Source organism: Excalfactoria chinensis, chromosome Z, assembly GCF_039878825.1.
Source record: "Excalfactoria chinensis isolate bCotChi1 chromosome Z, bCotChi1.hap2, whole genome shotgun sequence".
NCBI lineage: Eukaryota > Metazoa > Chordata > Aves > Galliformes > Phasianidae > Excalfactoria > Excalfactoria chinensis.
Window position 1 is genome coordinate 12,762,857 of NC_092857.1, and position 20,645 is coordinate 12,783,501.

Consider the following 20,645-nt stretch of genomic DNA (forward strand, 5'->3'; position numbering starts at 1 on the left):
AAGCTGATGCAGGAGGGAAATAAGGACATATATCTTTAAATTCTAATATCTGTTCTGACAGAGTGTTGCATTTTTTCTTCAATTTCAGAATTTGTTGCTCTAGATCTGGACTTCAAAGATTTTGGTGTCCTCACAAGGGCACCATGAGGAGGGAGAGGTGCCTTGGCTGCCCTTGGAGCTGAGGCTAGATAGAGATATCTGCAAACATTTCCCCAGAGGCAATATGAAAGGTACATAGAAATAGAAAGAAACACCAGAAGTTTAAAAACTTGTCATTTGTGAAATCCTGGAGTGATTTAGGTGGGAAGGCAGCTCTAAAGATCATCCTGCCCAAACTCTGCTCATGCAGGTCAGACCCAGCCTGGTTTTGGGCCTTCCCAGGATGGAGGCTGTGTACACTCTGAGCTGCCTGTTTATGCATCATGAACATTTTAGCTTCAGCTTTCCCTAGTGTGTGACACTGTAAAAGGTGGTATCTACACTCATGCTTGGGAACTTCCTGTATCACCACAGAAGTCAGATTCCATCAACATTTCAATGCATCCTGTCAAATACATTTTCCCCTAAATGAAGTTGAGACATAGAGGAATGCATACACAGACCTGTATAGGCCCTGCTGCTGTATTGAAACCACAGTTTCTCTTGCATGTGATTATTCTTTGTCCCACAGCCATTTCCCATCTGCCTGTTGCTGAGCAAGCAGCCTGCTCTGCTCCCACTGTCCTTTGCATGACAGGTTCTGCTGTGCCCCGTCACACTGACAAGACAACTGTTTACATGGGTTGATAGTGACAGGACAAGGGGGGGCTGGACTCAATGATCTCTAGAGGTCCCTTCCAACCCCTACAATTCTGTGATTCTGTGATTCTGTGAATGGAATTAAACTGAGACAGGGGAGGTTTAGGGTAGATATTACGAGGGTGTTTTTCACCCAGAGGTGGTGACACACTGGAACAGGTTGCCCAAGGAGGCTGTGGATGCCCCATCCCTCGAGGCATTCAAGGCCAGGCTGGATGTGGCTCTGGGCAGCCTGGTCTGGTGGTTGGTGATGCTGCACACAGCAGCGGGGTTGAAGTGAGGTAAGCATTATGGTCCTTTTCAACCCAGGCCATTCAGTGATTCTATGGTTCTATGACCTACTGATATCCTACGTTTGACTTTTTAACACAAGAAGACCATGAACATGCACCAAATCTTGCCTTTTGCTCAGACTTGCCCTTCAGAAGTTAAATCCTCTGTTGCTAAGTGAGGTAGCTTACAAGGAGACTCAAACTCTGACCACACTACCAAGAGATGTTGTCATCACGTGTACATAAGGTAATGCAGCTAGACATACCCTTGGCTGCTAACAACTCCTTTTTCCACGCACGTAACCTACTAGTAACACTATCTAAATGTACCTCTATACACACGTCAGAGTGCAACCCTCAGTGTTTCAGTGGCCACCAGCACACCCTTGCTATTCTTGATGAATATGCAGGAGTCACAGAATTCAAGTTGCTGGGATTTATTTTGGGGACCTTTTCATTCAGTATTTCTACAAGGTCAGAAAAGCAAATAAAATGCAAAAAAGAATTATGCCCGTGCCTTCTGGTTTGGATAAGGCTGTACCCAAGCCTGGAGTTACTCATGTGCCTGCCTCCTACTTCCCCAAGGTTCTCAGTGGCAACACTTAGAAGTCTGTTTGGACCCATTAAAAAGCCATGAGCACCTGCCCTCCTGCTCTAACACATGCAGCCATTACAGGCTGTCATCAAGAGCTGTGTTTGAGCTCCCCCAGGAACCAAAAAGTAAAATTTCAGTTACCATGCTTACAAGCTCCATGGCACAATGTTCACACACAGTGCCGTATGTCACATTACGGACAAGGTAGCTCTGTGAAGAAAATGGGATTTTTCATTCTGCACGCAAATGTGCTGAAGGCTTGATTTCCTTCCTCCCAAAACATCTCCAGGAATGTGAAGCCAAAACCCAAACACCAGGAATAACCAGTTAACCCAATAGAGAAGGGCAAGGGCAAGATCTAACGATGAGGGGCTGTAGTTGCATCACCTAGAATCACAGAACCACAGAACACCTTGAGTCGGAAGAGACCCACAGGGAAGGATGACTGAGTACAACTCCTGGCTCCACTCAGGCCCACCCAAAATGTAGACCCTATGTCTAAAAGCATTGTCCAAACACTCTTTGAACTGAGGCAAAGAGCCACAGCAGCTCCTGCTGCCATGGAGGCTGCACTGTGCTCCCAGCTTGGGTGCTTCCTTGTGCAGCTGTGCAGGCTCCATCACAGCCACCTCCTTTGCCCACCCAAAACATGAGCGCCATTTGAAAATGTATGGACTTAGGCCACATAAATCAGAGACTGAACAAATCCACCCCCGCTAAAAGCATGCATCGTTTCTAATCTGAATTACCATGCAATAAAAATAAATTTTCTGTCTTAAAATGGTTCCACGCACTCCTTACTGATTCATTCACATTTTTAGCCCAGCCAATAAAATACATCTCTCAAAGCCGCACTGATAACTGAATCTCACTGAGTTTTTAACCCATTTCCATGACACCACTCTTTTCTCATTCTGTTGCGGCCACAGTAGCACAGACTAGAAGAAATTGGTGCTCCATAGAGCCTGCTGTAAATTTATCTTACAGATGTGCACGGTTTCTGGGAAGAATCTTGACAGGATTTAAAGACAGAACAAAACAAACCCACAAACAACAGCAGAAGAAAACATCCAGACAACAAAAAAGTTGGCACATTTTACTAATCGCAGGCAAAAAAATTTTGTGTTACTTCTCTCAGGCATTACCTATTTTCTCATAAGAAATCTAAATTTGGGTCATTACGCCATAAAAATTTCATGGTAATTGCTGATCTCACCAGCTCTAGGTACAGAGAAAATGCTCCTTAAAATCTAATGGTGAGTTGCCCTACCAGTTGTTCAGAACAACGCCATTCAAAAGATCTGTTCAGTTAAGCAGGTGACCCTCAGAAAATGAGGAAGAGCCCACATAGAGGCTACAGAAGAAGCTGGAGAAATTCAGTGTAGAAAATTGGAAGAGAGTGAAAGCAGTATGGGAAGATTAGCCCAGTATATCAAGAAGTGGTAAGTTGTGGGAGGAAAGGTGAATCACGTTGTGGTAGGAAGGCAGCAATTAAAAAAGCTATGAATATTACATAGCAATTTAATTTGCTTCCATCAGTCACTGCTACAGCGGATTCCATATGACACCCTACTGGGAGCTATTAGTTCAGCCTGCAGTTTTTGCTGTGGTGCACATCCCCGCAGGATGATTCCCACCACCACCAGGAACTGATGAGCTCTGCTGACCGTCGACCTTCTCACAGGGTGCCTGGCCACCAGCACAAACTGAATCTATCAGACTTCTGGCTGCCAGATCTTCTCCCCCATCACTGTGGTGCTTAACATCAACCAGTTCCCTCTTGCCAGACCACCACCCTTTGGGGAAGGGCAGGAGAACCTGGATTCTTTGGTAGGAAAACAGAGAAAAACAGCCAAGCCTCTCAGAACATGAGGGCTTCTCTGAAAGTAATGCCTCCTATTTTATTATGTTGGCCCAGAATGTCAGAGGTGGATGTTGGTGGTACGGCAGTAGAGGCCGAACCTTCCCAACATTAACCTGTTACATGCTGTTGCTGTGTGATAGATGGCAGCAGAGGAGCAGTCTGACAAAGTGGCTTCCCATCCGCCAGCACTCCCAAGTCCTTTCAGCAGGGTTGTGCTCCATCTTTGTGTTCCCCAGCTTGTACTGATAGCAGGGGTTGCCATGACCCTGGTGCATAATGTTGCACATGGAAAAACATCACCCACTGACATTTGTCAACACTTGCTGAACATTTCTTCGAGACCAAACAGTGGATGAGAGCACAGTGAAACTGTGGGAGTATGTTGAAGCAATGGTGACAGCAGTTTACCTCCACTGGTGCAGATTTTTACAATCACAGCATGCAGGCTTTTTCATGACTAGTGGAAATGCATAGATAATGGTGGTGACTGTTGAAAAATAGCATGCTGTAGCTGAGAATTTGCTCTAACAAACAGTGTTCTTTTGTTCTTTGTGTCTGTTGCAGTCTCCATGGAAACAAATAGGAGGCATTATTTTTTGAGCAACCTACATACTTGGTGGCACTCTAGATTTGATTAAATAAAACACAAACTCTGCACTGGGGCTTGCTGTAACCCCACATTTCAGGTCTGCCCAATTTATCTGCCCTGTCTTCTGACCACGGAACAGCCCCAGACGTTGAGGAAGTGCTCAGTGTTGGCATCCATGTGGCCACACACTATCTTGTTGGACATTTCCACCAGTGCAATGGTTTGTTGTAGAGAAGTGATGTTTAGTGTAGTCTCACAAGAAGTATTAACTGTACAGTGAGTATGTAACAAGAAGAAATCTCATTAAGCATTGCTTCTGCGTGAGCTGTGCTATGTTGGGGCAGAAACTGAGCAGGGCTGAGGCAGTCTCTGAGCTGGTTGTTGCCTGATTATAGCCCTGGGAACCTTGAGCATGTGGGATGCTTCTGTGTTTCTGAAATCTATGTATGGTGTTTAAACCGAAGTTTGGAGTGCTGAGTCAAGATCCTGCACCTCTGCACACATCAGTTATGAAAATGGTGCAGTGAACCACATCAGCAAAGGCTGAGCAAAGCATTGGCATCTCAGGGCGAGTGATGAGGAGTGTCCAAAATCTCTCCTGTGCCTCTGAAGGAGAACAGGCAGCTCATGAGCTCAGCTCTACTGGCAGTGCTTTTGCTGCCTTTCTTTAGCCACCAATTTCCCCATGGAGAAAGCCCCCAGGAAAGCACCAGGAGTTTGTCTGGGGAGAAGAAAACTCAAACAGCTGTGGAAGCAGAACTTTCCAGAGAATATCTGGAAGCTGCTTGATTTAGTTTACAAACACACTGAAAACAAATGATTCAGCTGCACTGAGGAGGAGCATTTTGGTATTTCATATTCTCAAGTGGCTTTCACTTCTGAAGTGTTTTATTTTACCTTACACTTTATTAAAAATAGAAAATCTATTTCACTGAAGCAAATTGTTTAAATTTAAATCAATTTGAAATTAATTGCTTTTTATCTCATTTTATAAAGGAAATTTTGATGCTTTGGGCTCTCTTTTCACTTTGCTGTGAAAACAGAGACTTTCTGGGGCTTTCCCAGGAAAAAAGGATATTGAATTTCAACAAGCTCTTGTCAAAAAATCTCAGCTGTTGCATTCACAAGAATATGAATTGAGGAGTTTCGTCCATTTCTGCAAACAGTGATTTTTCCTTCCTTTTTTCCTGGAATTAACAAAGATTTGTGAAGAAGGGTAAGAGCCTGGGGAAGAGTCTAATTTGTTGCTTCTTAATGGTACAGATGTAAAACATTATCTACATCCCTATTTACAGCTAATAGCAAGATAACATACCCAGGAGACAAATCATAGCCTCTTCAAAGTGCTTGTTAGCTCAGAAGCACAACATCCCACAGCACTCAGCAAATAACAAAAGCTTGCAAAGGCGTTGTTAAGTTTATTGTCAGAGAGTAAAGATGATGTGAATGGACACAGGACTATAAATAATACAAATTCATGAAGCACTGCTGAAAATTGAATATAGCCCCCTTACAGATAACAGCCGAAGTGAACCTTGGGAAGGACACTAGAAGCAGCCCTGGCCCAGCTGTTCCAAAAGCTGGTGGGAGGATGCTCAGCCACAGCAGTGATACTCTCCAAAGGCACTCACAGCCTGAAATCTCACCCAAGTCAGTGCCGCAGTGTGAGGAATTCCAAGAAGTAGTCCTATAACATTCCCCTCTTTCTAAAGGTGGCTAGAGAACTTCAGTATAAGCAGTCTTGGAAATGGTCTGGATCTTCAGTATAAAGAAAGAGTGTTCAGACCCTCGAACAGGCTGTGCAGAGAGTGCAGTCACCGTCCCTGAAGGTGTTCAGAAAATATTTAGATGTTGTGCTGAGGGATGTGATTTAGTGAGGAAACATTGGTGGTAGCTGAATGGTTGGACTGGATGATCTTAAAGGTCTTTCCCAATCTTGGTGATTCCATGATGCTATGAAAAGCAAAAAGGTCAGAGTAATGAGCCTTTTTCCCTGCCTCATTGCTTCTCTCCTGGAGCAGGTTTGTTTTCCCCCAAAGAATGATTTGCACTGGAAAAAATGGATATTGGCCCAACTTGCCACCCCTTGGAGATTAACTGAATAATTTATTATGTAAAGGACATATCACAAGGGAATACATACATCGCTAAATATACCTTACACTCAGTAAGAGCCGAAGCAAAGGTTAAGTGAAAGGATGAAGTGCTAATGATCCTGTCAGATGGGAGGAAGCATAATAACTCTTCTGGCACCAGGAAAGCCAACAACAGTTAGCCAGCAACTTCCTTTCCTTATTGCTCTCTTCCAGTATCTGAAAGGTGCTTACAGTGAGAGTGGGGCAGGTCTCTTCTCACTGGTGACAGGTGACGGGATGAGGGGAAATGACCTCAAGTTGCACCAAGGTAAGTTTAGGTTGGATGTTAGGAAACACTTCTCTATAGAACGTGTAGTTAAACACTGGAATAGGCTCCCCAGAGAGGTGGTTGAGTCATCGCCCCTGGATGTGTATAAGAGCCATTTGGATGTGGTGCTCAGGGATATGATTTAGCAAAGGGTTGTTAGAGTTAGGGTACTATGGTTAGGCTGCGGCTGGACATGATGATCTTTGAGGTCTTTTCCAACCTGAGTAATTCTGTAATTCTATGATTCTATGATTAAAAACCAAGTTCCACATGGCTTCTTCCAGACCTGGGCAAACACCAGAGAGTTCTCTTGGTCTTCTCTGAAAGTCTGTCTGAGTTGTAAAATGAAGGGGTTCACCCAAATACACTCACATTTTCATAGAATCGTAGAATGGTTTGGGCTAGAATGGACATTTAAGATCATCCAGTTCCAGCCCCCTGCTATGGGCAGGGACATCTCTACACCAGGCTACTCACAGTCCCATCCAGCCTGGTCTTGAGCACCTCCAGGGAGGGGGCATCCACAGCCTCACTAGGCAAACTGTTCCAGTGTCTCACCATCCTCACAGTAAAGAATTTTTTCCTAATATCTAGTCCAAAACTAACCTAGTCCAGTTTAAAGCCATTTCCCCTTGTCCTGTCATTACATGCCCTTATACGAAGTCCCTCCTTTTCCCTTGTTTTCTGTTGTATACCAAGACCCCTTAGGGACAATTCTCTAACTTGGTTAAGCCAAAGTCCTGACCAAAGCCCTGTGCCACTTACCGTCATTATAAGGTGTTTGCCATCTGCTCTTTCTCTGCCACTAATCTGCACTCACACATTTACCTGACACTGTGCTGGTAGAATTTATGGAAGAAAACACAAATACAGACTCTGTCTTGTTCCAAGTGAGAATTTGAAATCAGTGTACATATAGATTTGCATGCAGTGTAAATTGTGAAAGAGGAAGTTGGTGCATCTGCACATGGCAGGCAGGGAAGGGAAGCCCTGAGGCAAGGTGCAGGGAGACACCTCTCTGTCAGTGCTCTCTTAGAGATGGCTCTTGGCTGAAGGGATTTCTCATTTGTTGGGATCAGCAAATATCCCTGAAATCTTATTTTGAACTACGACACAACAGAGGACTGTGCTCCAGAGCCCTCCAATTTAATTTACCTCATGGACACAGCAGCTTTCCTTCTCTGTTGTCCTGGGCCTTTGCGGCAGGAGCCAGCCAAAAATTTACCTTTCCTTTTGTCTTTTTCAGCTCTGAATAGTGAAAAAGGACTCCATAGTAGATGAAAGGGGAACACTTTGCTACAGAAAGGGAAAAGGGGCCTCACTAAGGCAAAGGGTAGTTACAGATAGATAGTTTATGTTAAGGGAGGGCAGAGATGTTCAGATATAGTTCAGCCTATATCAGTTGCACGCTTTCTCCTAACGGTGTGCAAGTGAGGTAGAGCTATCCCCCTTGCACCAGGGTGTATGCGCATCACTCATACCTATGGAGTTTGATTCCACAAGTCAGCCCGTTCAGGCATTACATATCCACGGGTGCAGACTCAGGTGCTCTGCACTTTGTTTCCAGCTTTGACTGCCTCCCCATCACTCATATGCAAGGTTGCATATGGAATGAATCTCACCAGGGTAACAAACAGAAATAACAAGTAGGCCCCTCAACACAGAAGATGAACAGCAAAGCCAGTGCTGATGTTGTATTCAGAAAACTACATTATCTTTCATTATCTTTTTTTTTTTTTTTTTTTTTTTTTTTTTTTTTTTTTTTTTTTCATTTTCCAACTTAAAGGTTTGATAACACAAACCAGGACTGAGCTACATTCATTTTTTTTTACCACTGATTGCTTCACCTGCAGAGGAGCATGGTGAAACTGGAGCTCCTTTCCTGGTATGTGTTACCACTTACGATTTTCCCAAGTCCTACTGAGTGTGGAACACTATGGGAACAGATGAGTCTTGGAGCCCTGAGCAGCAAGGAATTCCCACAAAAGCCTTTCTTCTGCCCTCCATTCTTTACCAGCTTGTTAGAGAACACCTCAAATTACATTTAGTTGTTAGGGCCAAGGTTAGGGAAAGAGATCTGGAGTTCTTGTTGTCAGCTTAACCTGCTGTCCCTGGGACTGGATGGGTCCCCTTCCCACCACCAACTCACCAATGCTGTTAGTCGGGAATAGCTCAGCTGCCCCATAGAAACAGGCTTTGGGGTGGGTACGTTATCAAAGGGATTGCTCTTCAAAGGTCAAACAGCTGGGCAGGCAGAGGCTGGCGGGGTGGCGATACAGGCAATTATTCATTGACACCTCTCTACCTTTCGCAGTGAGGCTATCTCACCATTCCCAGGTTCCCCTGTGACAATAGAGATTGCTGCTAGATTTTTGTCCTCTTTGACAGAGATTATTTTCAGATTGCAGCACTTTTGCAGCTCTACGCCCAAACCAGTCTGTGCAAATTATAAATGGGGCTTTGCGAGGCAGTGGTTTATTTTCTATTGATCTGCAGTCTCTTTTCCTCACTGCGGCAGTTAACACATCCTAAAAATGTTGGCTTGCTCTTAATGAGAACATGGATATGCTTTGCAGACTAATTTCACCATATTTCAGTTTTACAGCCAGCAGATTTATGCGGGTTTTTCAATATATATATATTTTTTTCCAGGCTGTTTGTTGCCTTAGGGAAAAAAGAACTGAAAATGTCCATATGAATCGATACAGCAGCAGAGTCAACGGGTGGAAGCCTGCAAGCTGGAAGAGCAGGGAGGTAACAGCATAACCTCCTCAAAGAACAAGTAAAGAAGTTCTGGGCCATGCACAGCCAAGGCAGACAGACATGATACAGCCCTGTCCTGTAACAACACAGTGGAAGCGTGTGGCACCTTTGCAGTTGATGGAGAGTTGGTACATGTTGCCAAAGGATGTGGACTCTCCTCCTATGGACACACACTTCCATCTTTCTGCCCACTCTGCAGGAGGAGTCCAGGCCATCAGGCAGACTGCTGGAGTGGAGCAGCCCCAGCAGCATCCCAGCAATGGGAGCTGCCCCTCCAGGAGGAAACCACGTGGAGCTGATGGTGGGAAGAGAGGCATGATTTATCTCAACAAATGTAAGATGGGTAGACAGAAATGACTGGCAAGACAGCGTTTCAGATTATAGCTTTAAATTTTGTATATTTAGGGAAACACATTGGACAACTTTTCCTGCTCTGGCCCTGCACAGCTTGCTTTATTCATAAGCTGATAAGGGAAAGTGTTAATTGCTCATACTGCCAGATTTCCCCATTACCCACAGGGGTGGGGGGAGGACTGCCTTGCCGGATGTAGGCATCAGAAATAATTTCTAGTCTTCACTCACCACCTAAACAAATGAGGTAGAATTTGTCCTAGAAATAACGTATACTTCATGTAGGTGGTACCAAAGTGCTCCTTCTGCAGCTTGCCTTTATTTTTTTTCAGGTAACCTTTAAGTCTGCTTTTCACTTTGCTTTTGCTACATTTACGCAAATATTCCAGTTCTCCCGGATGCAGATTTGCACTGCTTTTTGTAACGTGTATCCCTGCATTTAGAAAAGTTTTCTCTTCCATTTTCTACCCACATAGTGAGTACTTCCCAGCTGATAGATCCGAAGGGAACACTTGGAACTTTACAAAAGAAAAAGAAGAAAAAAAGAGAAAAAGGAGAGAAAGGCAAAGAAGAAAAAGAAGGGAGGGAAAAAAGGAGAAAAGGAGAAGAGAAAGGAAGACTACTTGATGTGGACACTCAGTAGAATTTGCTTAACATAAGCAACTTCGTTGGATAAGGGAAAGCCTCGAACTGAACTGTATTGAGATGCCAGGGCACAACACCAGACCACTAGGTCTGTTCGTATCTTCAGGTTCTCTTGTGTGCTTGCTACTTCAGGACAAGCTTCATGTGCTTTGAGTCTTCCTGGGAAGAGTTATGGACCAGACCGTGACACCCTCCTTATGGGTTTCACATGGAGAAAGATGCACGACAGCCATTTTTAAGGAGGTCGTGGCTGTGTCACCTGACATCGAAATCACACAAACCTGCCCACCTGGTGAGAACCTCCCGCAGTCAGGCTGATGGACCATCCAGTCTGAGAATTCTGTACAGTCACAAGGCTAAGATAAATGTGATGCTTTGCTTTGCAGCAGCTGCAGTCTAAGTGCCTACCACAGCTTCACAGGAATTTAACAGTTTCTCTGTGGAGCGTGTGCCCGGGGGACACCTTTCAGAGCATAGAGTCATAGAAATTCTAGTCCTAGATCTCTACTGGTGATGGTTCTACTTGCTTCTGCCAGACATTACAAAAATAAAATCACAGAATCATAGACTGGCTTGGCTTGGAAAATACTTTAAAGCCCACCCATTTCCAACCCCTGCTGTGAGTAGAGCTGCCTCCCACCAGCCAGGCTGCCCAGGCCCCATGCACTCCAGCCTTGAGCACCACCAGCGATGGGGCACCCACAGTTCTCTGGGCAGCAGTGCCAGTGCCTCACCAGAGGAAAGAATTTCCTCCTAACATGTAATCTAAATTTCCCATTAGTCGTAAAACATTCCCCGTTGTCCCAGTACAATCAGACTGTATAAAAAGTCAGCCTCCCTCTGATGGTTTCAAATGAAATAAAAATGTATCATGGGAGTCACACCGGGTAAAAGCTTCTTTCAAGCCCTCACTTTTCAGTGTATATCTAAATCCATTCTGGAATACAAACAGGACAGCTATTCTTTATTGGTGCTGCCTTTTTGATGTTACTCTCAAAGTCTGATGTTATGTGAGTACATTTGGAGGGAACTTGCTTCCACCCATAGCTGCCTCCTGAAGTTGTGCTCTTAAATACTGTGTCATATGCTGTGCTGCAGGTATCTGCAAAGCTAAGACCACACTCTACAGCAGTAGATTGGCACAGGCAGAGGTCTGCAGTGCATCAGGATCAAAACAGGGTACTGCAAAACAGGCAACAACAGAAGACATGCAAGATGCCACAAAACTGCTCAGATAAATCTGTGACTTGGTGGTTCTGTTTTCCTCCTGTTAGACCTACACTCTGGAGGGCACAGGAGGAAACTTCACCTTCTGCATTCATGCGAGTGCATTTCAGGACCACAAGTACTCTCTCTTGGCTGTGCTGTCATTCACTTACCTTAGGCTCCTGGAGATGAGAGGGTGCTGAGTTTTGGCTGCACACATAAATTACTGAAGAATCTCATTTCAGAGCAAGTCATCAAGGTTTTTTTCTGAGACTAAACATTTTTCTCCACTTATCACCTTGCTTTCCTACGATATGGGAGATAAAGTACTATGACACACATACGCGTATCTTCTCTTTGAAACGGTGACCTCATTCGCCACAGACAAGCATTTTCATCACTTTGCAATCATCCAATTTATCATTCACTGGGTGGTTAATGGAATTTGCTTTCATTTGTCACCCAGTACTATTTTCAGAGCACAGCCACACACTAACGTCAATAATAAACATCTCAAATGCCATCATTTCTGCGGCAGTTTCAATCAGAAGGTAAAAAGCACTTCTCTGAGGACTATATATGCAGTCCATTCTTCAACTTGATTGAAAAACAAGTCATTACACAAATGAATGTGATAATTATGTTTGAGATTGACCCAACATAGAAACTGATGAGAAGAGTGAAGGTGAAGCATGCAGCCATTGGCTGAGTTTCAAACTTTATTATTTCTATTTATCAGATCCCTCCATCTCCAGCCAACAAGCCAAGAGTTTTTTATGCGTGCTCAGGTACGACGTGCTGGTGTGAGCACAAGCTAATCTTTTAATGCTCACGATGGCGGAACAGAACACCATGAAAACAGTAATGACAGATACAACCTGGGATTTTTAATCTTCATTTTATTGATTGTTTTGCAAATACATAGAAGGACTTTGATGTGTAGTTTGCAGAGCCTACAGTAAAATTACATTTTACATCATTCATTTTTTGCTTTTTAGGGGATAAAGTCAATAAAATATGAAACAAAGTAAGTCTAACATAGGTAACAACAGAATCACCATCTTCTTCAGAACAAAAAGCATCATCTGTCCTTGCCTTGAGAACGCTGTGAAGCACAGATAACCTCAGTGATGCCTCAATAAATGTTCATGCATATCAGCTCTCTTACAGTTGTGGAAGAGAAATGAGAATCTGCCATCCGTCTAATACCCATCATCGTTACTACTGCTCAGGAGTATCCCTGTGAGCCACACCTGGGTCCACGGGGAATTAAATCACCTAAGAGGGTTTGATTTCTAATCCTGCTTTACAGATCTCAGATTAAAAAACAACCACAAACTGGAATCACAGCTTGTTGTAATTAGCTTGTGCAAATGCTAGACATTTTCATAATACCGGTATGCCACCACAATACAATACCCTCCAGACAAAAACTTCAAGTGTAACATGCACATATTTGCAATACTGGTGTACACTGAGAGCACCTGATCTTGCTTCCCCAGCCTTCAGCACCATATCGATCTTTGCTCTTTTGCTTTACACCAATACAAATAAGAAACAGAAATCAAATATTCATCAAGTAAAAAAGTCTTCAATCACTCTTCCACACTGCTCATCAAGGATGACCTCCAAGCTGAAAACATAATGTGTTTCAGAGATCTTAGCTAGCTATTCTTCCTGTAAGGGAGGAAGAAAAACATCCCCTTTTCCAGGAAACAAGGCAGAGATGAGCACAGATGACAATTCTCAAGGCAATATGTGGAGAGCTGGAAAAGCTGAAGTGCAGCTGTTGGCTCCTATTTCTTTGAGCCAGAAACCAACGTCCTGAAGTCCCAGACATTATCAATCATTAGTCATTTTATAAGCCATATATTAAAGACAACAATGGCTTCTGTGCGTGTGCCAGCAAAGCATAGTTCTATGGAAGAAGTAGCATCAACCTGATGCCACCCTTGGACATTTCTCCCATACACTATATATTCCAATAGTTATATGCTGTAATTACCTAATCAGTTCTATGACTAGTGTAACAGAGATAATTGCAACAGATCAACATTTATTTTCTGAATTTCTTTACGACACCTCCCACTATTTGCACACTTATTTTCTGGCTAAACTACTACTAACTCCCCTCTCCTGTACGCAGTTTGTATATACCCCTCAAAAACAGCACCCACTCAAGCTGCTCCCCATGAAAGCTTTAAATGGCAATGAAAAAGAAACCTTCAGAGATCACATCCACCCAACCCTTGGGCCTGATGCAATGCTAGGCACCTTTTGCTGCGCACCACAAGGGTCAGAACTGTCATTGACAAATCCTTCTGGAGTGTGGCAGAGGTCTCTATGCTGCTCTATCTGAAACCAAAATTGTTTCATAGAGCTGAAAACCACCCTTGGTTACACAGAGACTTAATCTGCAAAACCTCTGTGAACAGAAATTCAGTCTGCATCTTAAGACTGTTCCACAGAAGTAGAAATGGCCAAACTTCAAGAAAATTACTTGACTGAAATGACGGAAGAGCACAGAGAGTCAATAGAGAAGATATGAAAACTACAGCTAGGTAAAAATGCATGTTAATCCTGGATTATGGTATTCTGGAACACTTTGATCAATATAGTGTCATGTCTTGCATACAAATCAGCTATTGTAAACTGTGGAACATTAGAACATATCTAGTTTATGTACAAGACATTTCTTTTCATGGGCTCAGCATTACGGCCTTGCCTACACGTTCAACCTATTCACTGGCCTACGACCCACTAGCACACATTAGATCAAGTCATGTAACTTAGTTATTATGGGGTTATTTCTGTATTAGCATAAAGGTGCTAACAAAGATAGTTTGTTTATTCCTTTGGGTGAAGAACAAGAACATATTCTGGTATTAACGAGAGATTATCAAAGAACTGCTTGTGGCAAATACAACTAAAAAAAGTAATCTCTCAAATCAAAACAGTTAAACTGCTACAAAACCCAGGTATGGGTCAAGTCTAATTTACTAACTACCCCATGGGAAGGCAGTATTTCTCATTTTAGAATGGAGAAGTGCAGCACATTTTTCCAGTGCAAGGTTACTAGTACAGTCCAAGGGCTAGTACTAGAGCTAGATATTGCAGGAATTTCATATCCGGTTCCCTAGAAATTTATATTATATGCTTTCCACATTTGCACTGAAAGCCTTGTCCACACAGTATTAGAATGCCCTTCTACATCATGATCAAATGATCAGAGGGCTGGAGCACCTCCCCAGCAAGAACAGGCTGAGAGAGCTGGGACTTTTCAGCCTGGAGAAGAGAAGGCTTCTGTGGGATCTTATAGCAGCCTTCCAGAACCTGAAGGGGCCTACAGGAAAGCTGGGGAGGGACTTTTTATAAGGGCGGGTAGGACAGGATTAAGGGAAATGGTTTTAAATTGGAAGAGGGCAGATTTAGACTAGATGTTAGGAAGAAATTCTTTACTATGAGGGTAGTGATGCACTGGAACAGGTTGCCAAGTGAGGCTGTGGATTCCCTCTCCCTGGAAGCATTCAAGGCCAGGCTGGATAGGGCTGTGAGCAGCCTGGCCTAGAGGGACATGTCCCTGCCTATAGCAAGGGGTTGGAACGAGATCATATTAATGGTCCCTTCCAACACAAACCTTTCTATGATTCTATGATCATATCCCAACACTGCTTATCAGATGTATGAAAGGCATATTTCTTTGTGCATATACCATTTACATATTTTTAGTCACTTAATCTGTTCCTGTTCTGACATAAAACATATGTCAGGAATTATTTTCACTGAAGGGCTTTAAGTGTTCCTATTTAGATGAATGACAGAAACCATTCTACCTGGAAATAACAATGTATTTTAGTAAGCATATACTTCCAGTCAACTCATATAATCATAGAATTACCCAGGTTGGAAAAGACCTTGAAGATCATCAGGTCCAGCCGCAGCCTAACCACAGTACCTTAACTCTAACAACCCTCTGCTAAATCATATCCCTGAGCACTCATGCTCTGTATAATGAAGATCCATTGTGCTAATAAGGGGTGAGATCTCGTGCAGTTGTATTACATTACTGATTTGCAAAAATGATTGTCTCCTAATTAAGAATAGAGAAAACAAGATCTTAATTACATAGCAGAACCAGCATGAGAGAATGACCTGCACTTTGATTGTCTCAAGGTACGCATTCTAGTTACCACAAGTTTGGGTTCCAAACTCTGTAGCTGATTCTCTGATCAGCAAGTGGTGAAAAGTTACTGCTTTTGCTTTTAATCAACTGTATTCCCTTCTGAAGAAATCTCCCAAATGCCCACAACATCTTGTCCCTGTTTCTCTGTGTAACACTGGAAGAACAAACCTTACTCCAGAAACAGTCTTCATTTGCCTTTGAATGGAGGTTGGAAGAAGGATTCTAACTGCAGAGTGAAGAGTGGGTTCACATGGAACAACTGTACAGCTAATCAATTGTCTGCAGGGGGATGGAGACATTTTATCTTCCTCCTGCAAACTATCCCCATTCTAGCTTGTACAGTTTAAATAGAAGGGCCAGAGTTGGACTCTGGGAGGCGTAGGTGTCCTAATGACAACAGACAGACAGCAGAAACAGCAGATACATTCAGGGCTAAGGACCCAAATGTTTCCATTGATACAAAAAGTTCTCTCAAAGACATATTCAAGGGTTCAGGAAAAGAGAAGTCCACATTACTGATTCTTTAGCTGCATGCATTTGCTATACACCACTCCACAAGAAAACCCACACCTTTAAAAGAGAAAGAACATAGTAAGTGCTGTAGTTACAGAACAATGGGGTGATCTGTAAGCTTAATGACAGCAGCAAAAGCGGAGGCAATTTTAAGATTGCACGGTCATTTTGTGAATCTCTGTAAAAAATGTACTATTTGGCAGAGAGACTACAAGGCGTTTTTTTCTGACAGTGTTCACTAACATTTCAGTGTAACATTATTTGAAATTTTGGGGATATATTCACAATTCCATTAAAATTGGTAATGCTATGGAAGAAAAATTCCATTTAGGCTGCTAGTCACAGCCTGAGCTTAACTATCTGGAAACTACCTACAAAGCCCTTAAATAATAATAATAAAAAAGAAAAACAGTAAAATTGCAAAACAGCCATCGATTCCTCTTCACTGAGCTTCCATTTTGAAACAAGCCTTCTGGCAAGTCAAGCCCAGACTCTGCTGCAGGTCTAAATCTGCCTCATTGGTATCAGTTTTGGTGAAACCTAGCAAGGAGGAGAGAAAAAAAAACAGAACAGTTGGCATACAGATATAGCAGTACAACCCGTAGTTCACCTCCACCTCTAACTATATGCTACTGAAGAACAGAGACTTAAACCCATATACTTGAGGTATTTCAGAGATCAACACTCTCCCTACTAAACTTTCTGATGCATAGATACGGGACACCCACAGTGCTAGGATCCAGCTTTTAAACTTATTTTGAGTTGGCTGCCTGATTTAAGAATGCAAGTAAATTAAACCTGGAACTGGTTATGAGATTGTACCCAGAGAGTGGTGGTTGGTGTCTCAATATCCCAATGGAGATCAGTAATGAGTGGCGTCCCTCAGCAGTTACTATTGGCACCAGCACTCTTCAACACCTTCATCAGTTACTCTGATAGTGAAGTGCATCCTCAGCAAGTTTTCAGATGACAGCAAGCTATACAGTGCATCAGACACACCCAAGGGATGGGATGCCACACAGGGAGACTTAGAGACTGAGGAGTGGGCCCAGATGAACCTTGTGAAGTTTAACAAATCCAAGTGCATGGTCTTATGTCCAGTTGTGGGTTCCCATTTAAAAAAAGATAGGGTTCTCCTAGGAATATAGTGGAGGGTCACAAGAGTGATTAAGGGCCTGGAGCACCTCCTGTGTGAGGAAAAGCTGAGTAACCTGGGTCTGTTCAGCCTGGTGAAGAGAAAACTCAGGGGGATCTGATAAATGTTTATAAATATCTAAAGAGATGTGGGAGACAAATAGGTGAGGCCAGATTCTTCTTCATTGTGTGCAGTGATAGAACAAGGAGTAATGGCCTAAAACTTAAACACAGGAAGTTTGTACTAACATCTGGAAGAACTTTATGGTATGGGTGGTGGAGCACTGGAACAGGTTGCCCAGAAAGGTTGTGGCGTCTCCTTCTATGGAAATATTCAAGACCCATCTGGACTCCTATCTGTGCGATTTATTGTAAGGTATCTACTTAAGCTGGGGGTTTGGACTTGATCTCCTGAGGTCCCTTCCATTCCCCTTCCCTGCCATTCTGTGATTCTGTCTTGCACCTGAGTTGTGGCAACCCTGATGGCCACAGGGAGACCTAATAGCAGCCTTTCAGTATCTAAAGGGGCAGTGTAAGAAGGAAGGAGACAGACTCTTTCATGGGGTCTGTGGTGACAGGTCAAGGAAGGGAAAATGGTTTCAAACTGAAAGAGAGGAGATTTAGACTGGATACAAGAAAAATGTCATCTACAGTGAGGGTGGTGAGGCACTGGAACATGCTGTCCAGTAATGTGTCTGATGCCCTGTCCCTGGAGATATCCAAGGCCAGGCTGGCCCAGGCTCTGAGCAATCTGATCTGGCTGCAGGTCTCCCTGTTCACTGGATGGGAATTGGACTAGATGTCTTTAAAGGCTCCTTTCCAACTCAAATGATTCAATGATTGTACGATTCTGTTGTAATTCTATGCAGTTGCAAAATCAACTAGTTGTATTATAAGATCTCCAATCAAAAATAGATACAGCACAGTAAGCTTAAATAGGGAAGTGGATGAAGAAAGGTGTAAATGGAAGCAGTACAGAGCAGACTGTTTAACATGACTGCAGGTCTGCACTACTCCCTGAGGAAAACCTCTCCACAGAGAGGTGGAGAAAACCTCTCCACTGCCTCATTAAATACATCCTGTTTCCATCCTTATTTATATAGGTGTCCCAGGATAAGATCAAAATCAGTTCCTGTGATCTTACTGCTTCAGAATGACTGACAGTTCCACAGGTAGTGGGCTTCTAGTTGGTTAGTTTGTCCCACCGAAATACAATATACAATATCCTTCTGCCTCCTTGTCCTATCTTTTTCACTTAACAGTACTGAACAAACCAACTTACTAAAGAATGATCTGTAGAGGCCTGTTCCAAGCATAGGAAGGCTGTATTTCCAGCACCAATTCAATTTTTAAGTTATCCTTCCTTCAGCCACAAAATGTCATCACTTACAATCTTATGAGAACAGTCATCAAGAAAAGCTTAGTTCATGAAGAATGTGTTTACTACATCAAATGCTAATGAAATATTTTCAGTGGATGGAAACTGTTTATTGATTTTTCAAAGTTCTCTGTGAACCAGGATAACAAACAGATGTAGCAGCTACAAGTGTAGAGGAGCTGGAAAATTCTGAGTGCATAAACACTGCTGGACTAGTTCCAGAAATGTTTCAGCATTTCCGATTCAAAGTGGGTATGTGTCTCACTTAATTTGGGCCTTACCTAAGAACAGTGCCACTGAGGAAAACACCATTGCTAGAGGATGAAGATAGCTCCATTAATACCCGTATAGTGGAGTGACAAAAGGCAATTATTGGAGTAGGTTTTTGTTTTTCTTCTGTCATAGGGTTTGGTAACATCAAAACCTCTAGTGCTTTACATTCCAGTGAGCATACTACATTAAATGTACTGTCTGCACATTAGATGCTAACAGCTGTCATTAATGCACACCACTATTCACCTCTGAAAAGGTCTGATCCCCAGGAGAGCTGAAGTGCCACAGTGTGCTGAACATAACAGAGGTAATGAGAGACCATGCACCACTAGGAACTGGATGCAAATAGAATTTGCTTTAAATAAATCCGGTTAACTGAGCAAAAAGAAAAATGCTAACATAAGAAAGGAATGATTTGGGCTTGGAAAACAAGGAATAATCAAGTCTCAAATGCAAAAAGTCCCCTGAGCATGCTGCTTTAAATCCCAGCAGAGTCAAGCCAATCTGGCAGCACTCTATTCTATCAGCACAGTATCTGATAAAGGCCGAATGTGCTTAACAATGGCTATTTTACAGCACAGATGCATGTTTATTACTTTCTTACAGTACATCCTAAGCAGCACACTCTCAGTATTATTCCACTTACAGGAATTACAGCTCATCTTGGATGTTTCAAAATGCTTTGTTGATGTTGAACAGGCAGGTATATAGGCAGCAGTTTGCCTTTGTGGTCTGACTGGTCAGAGCAAGACTATAGCTGAGGACTCATGGCCTCAGGTACTCCCAACAGTTCAAGCTTATTGACTTCCAGAATTCCAACACACAAACATGTGCATGCTTATTTCATTATGTCTATCTATAGCAAGTAAGTCTTTCAAGGCCCGGTTCTGAATGGTGCTGGGACCTAATGACTTCCTGTGCTCTTATTAGGAGTAAAAAAGCAAGTTATTATCTTTTAAGAACATTCTGCAAAACTGAGAACTCATTATTATGAAAAATAACAGCATCAATCTTTTTTTTTATTATTATTATTATTTTTACTTTTGTTAAGACTAACCCTAATGATTTTGATAACGAAATATATCTGCAAATTATGCTTTCTCAGTCTCTGCTTTCATGGTCTCACCAACCATATAAACAAGAACGAGCTAAAAATGTTTATCTGCTAAGGCAGTCTGTTTGCTAGGGAGAAACAAATCTCATTTAAATACACAAGATAAGCTAATGTGTTGCCTTCATAGCAGAGTAGGATTGAGGGGAAAATTTTTATTTTATAACAGTCTATAATCAAGACTCTTGACTCTAAATCCTTTCTTTCTTTGAATGGGAATGTATAGCAAAATGTGTCTCAAAAAACCACAAGTACTACAAAGCTCTCCAAAAAGAAGCAGCTTTCACAGGGAGATGCAGCTATATACAAAGGTATGTTCATCCCTTAGTCATTCCCAGAGTTATCTATGTAATGAACACAGATAAATGTTTATTTTAGTTTAGATGGCTTTCTGCATCCACAGAGAAGAGCTATCAGGACAGGGTCAGCTCCTTATTTTTCACCCATTAGTTCTGTTTCAAAATAGCAACAGATATAAAACAAAAAAACTCTTCTTTTACTGCAGCAATACAGTATCAGTGAAGTTTCTGTCCCCAGTCTAAACGAGAACAAGATGTCTCATTCAGA

The 20,645-nt window shown here is 42.6% G+C and overlaps 1 protein-coding gene across 1 annotated transcript in view; it reads right to left on the minus strand.

Moving 5' to 3' along the window:
* Positions 1-12,367: 12,367 nt before the first annotated feature.
* OXCT1 (3-oxoacid CoA-transferase 1) overlaps positions 12,368-20,645 on the minus strand; it is a 79,528-nt gene continuing 71,250 nt past the window's right edge. The window contains exon 17 of the mRNA XM_072359103.1: positions 12,368-16,722. Coding sequence (XP_072215204.1) covers positions 16,687-16,722 — 36 coding nt within the window. The 3' untranslated portion in view covers positions 12,368-16,686. The remainder of the gene's footprint in view (positions 16,723-20,645) is intronic.